This window comes from Bison bison, unplaced genomic scaffold (genome assembly GCF_000754665.1).
Source record: "Bison bison bison isolate TAMUID 2011002044 unplaced genomic scaffold, Bison_UMD1.0 scf7180017864238, whole genome shotgun sequence".
Classification (NCBI taxonomy): domain Eukaryota; kingdom Metazoa; phylum Chordata; class Mammalia; order Artiodactyla; family Bovidae; genus Bison; species Bison bison.
The window spans coordinates 3,398,881-3,400,509 of record NW_011494810.1 but is presented as its reverse complement, the minus strand read 5'-3'; the positions used below and the strand labels follow the sequence as shown (position 1 = coordinate 3,400,509).

Below are 1,629 nucleotides of genomic sequence, written 5' to 3'. Positions count from 1 at the left end.
AGGGAGCCAGCCCCACCCTCACAGCGGCCTGGCTGCCTGAGTCTGCCTGGGGTCAAGGCGGAAGGACCCACTTGGGCTTCCTGCCACCATCTGTCCACGCCTGTCAGTGCCACCTGCACAGAGGGCATGCCACTTCAGTGCAAGAGACTAGGCGACCCTGGACAGCTCCCCCTTTGCCCATCTTGGGGCCAACGATCTCCACCAGCCACACTAGGGGAATGGACCCTGGCTCCCAGTGCTGGCAGGAAAAGGAGACAGACCCAAGGGCAAACAGGAGAGACTGAGTTATGGGCGCTCAGGCTGCTCCTTGGTGAGCAGACGGGTGGGCAGACGGGGAAGGAGTCTTTGGAGCTTGGCAAATGCAGGGGCTTATTGCAGGGGCTTCTCTCGGGCTGACCCTGACACCAGCTCTGGAGAGGCAGGCAGGAACGGCAGGGCAGGCCGGGACCACGCCCTCCCTGGGCCCCCCGAGTTTCCAGAGCTTTGGGCAGGGTTCTCCGGGGTGGCTGTGGGGCCTCACTCAGCCTCCCTGGGCACCTCGGAAGCGTCGGCCCGGCAAATGGGACACGTCCGGTTGGCCTGGGGGAAGCAACCACATGTCAAGACTCCGCTCTCGCCCAACCCCCATCCCATCTGAGGCTCTTCTGCTGCCGTGGGGACCTGGCTCCCTGTGTGGAGCCAGAACTCCTGGACGCCGAAGAGGATGCAGAGGGAAGCCCTCCAGTCCCCCTCCTCCCTCCCCACACCTGGGAGCAGCATGGGAACCTTACCTTCAACCACTTGTCGACACACTTGGTGTGGAACTCGTGGTTGCAGGGGAGGACCCGGAGCAGCTGCCGCGCCTCGAAATCACTGAAGCAGACAACACACCTGGGAGGAGGCACAGCGCGTCACCCCAACACTGATGGCAGGGCAGACTCATGGCAGGGCGCAAAGCCCCACCCAGGAGATTAGAAACCTATCTGTGCTCAGAGAGGCTGGGGGAGGGGGCTGAAGAGGAGGCCCGGGCACTCACAGCGTCTGCTCCGACTGGTGACTGTCCGGGTGAAAGCGGTACGATGGAAGCTGCTCGATGTCCGCTTTGGTGAGGCCACGGGGTTTGGCGTCTCCCAGCCGCTCGGCCAGATTCAGGAGAGCCTGGACGCGGGCAGGAGGGGAGAGTCAGCGGCGGCCAGGGCTGGAGGTCCCCCAGGCCCCCACTTCCCAGGACCGGGCTCCATGGGACCTCATAGTTCTCCATCTCCACGTCATCCACATCAAGATCCAGGCTGATGGTGGGCCCCATTGCTGTTGGTGACATCGGCAGCATCGAGCTAGTGGGAGACAAGCACGTGGGCCCAGGGTCAAGGACAGTAGGCACAGAGAGCATTGCGGGGCTCCCCTGATTCCCACCATGAAACTAAGCCCAGAACTCTGCACTGTTCACACTAGGGACCCTACTGGGGAGCGTGAGTGTGCAGGTCTGGTCTAGTGGGGATGCTGGGGGATGGAAGTGGGGGGGCTCGAGCAGCCCTGGGACCTCTGTGGGACCCTGTTTGGGTCTAACCACTAAAGGCCCCAGGAGAACACAGCCCCACAGCTCTGGAGCAGCTGTGCAGGTACTTACAGGAAGTAGGGCAGGAAGCTGGG

General features: G+C 63.2%; 1 protein-coding gene across 1 annotated transcript in view; it reads right to left on the bottom strand.

Moving 5' to 3' along the window:
- The window catches only part of RNF44 (ring finger protein 44), a 10,462-nt gene that overhangs the window by 1,894 nt on the left and 6,939 nt on the right, over positions 1-1,629 (bottom strand). Inside the window, exons 7-11 of the mRNA XM_010846646.1 lie at positions 1,547-1,601; positions 1,226-1,399; positions 1,016-1,137; positions 771-870; positions 10-579 (exon numbers count right to left, since the gene is read on the bottom strand). Of these exons, the coding sequence (XP_010844948.1) occupies positions 517-579; positions 771-870; positions 1,016-1,137; positions 1,226-1,399; positions 1,547-1,601 (514 nt within the window). The 3' untranslated portion in view covers positions 10-516. The remainder of the gene's footprint in view (positions 1-9; positions 580-770; positions 871-1,015; positions 1,138-1,225; positions 1,400-1,546; positions 1,602-1,629) is intronic.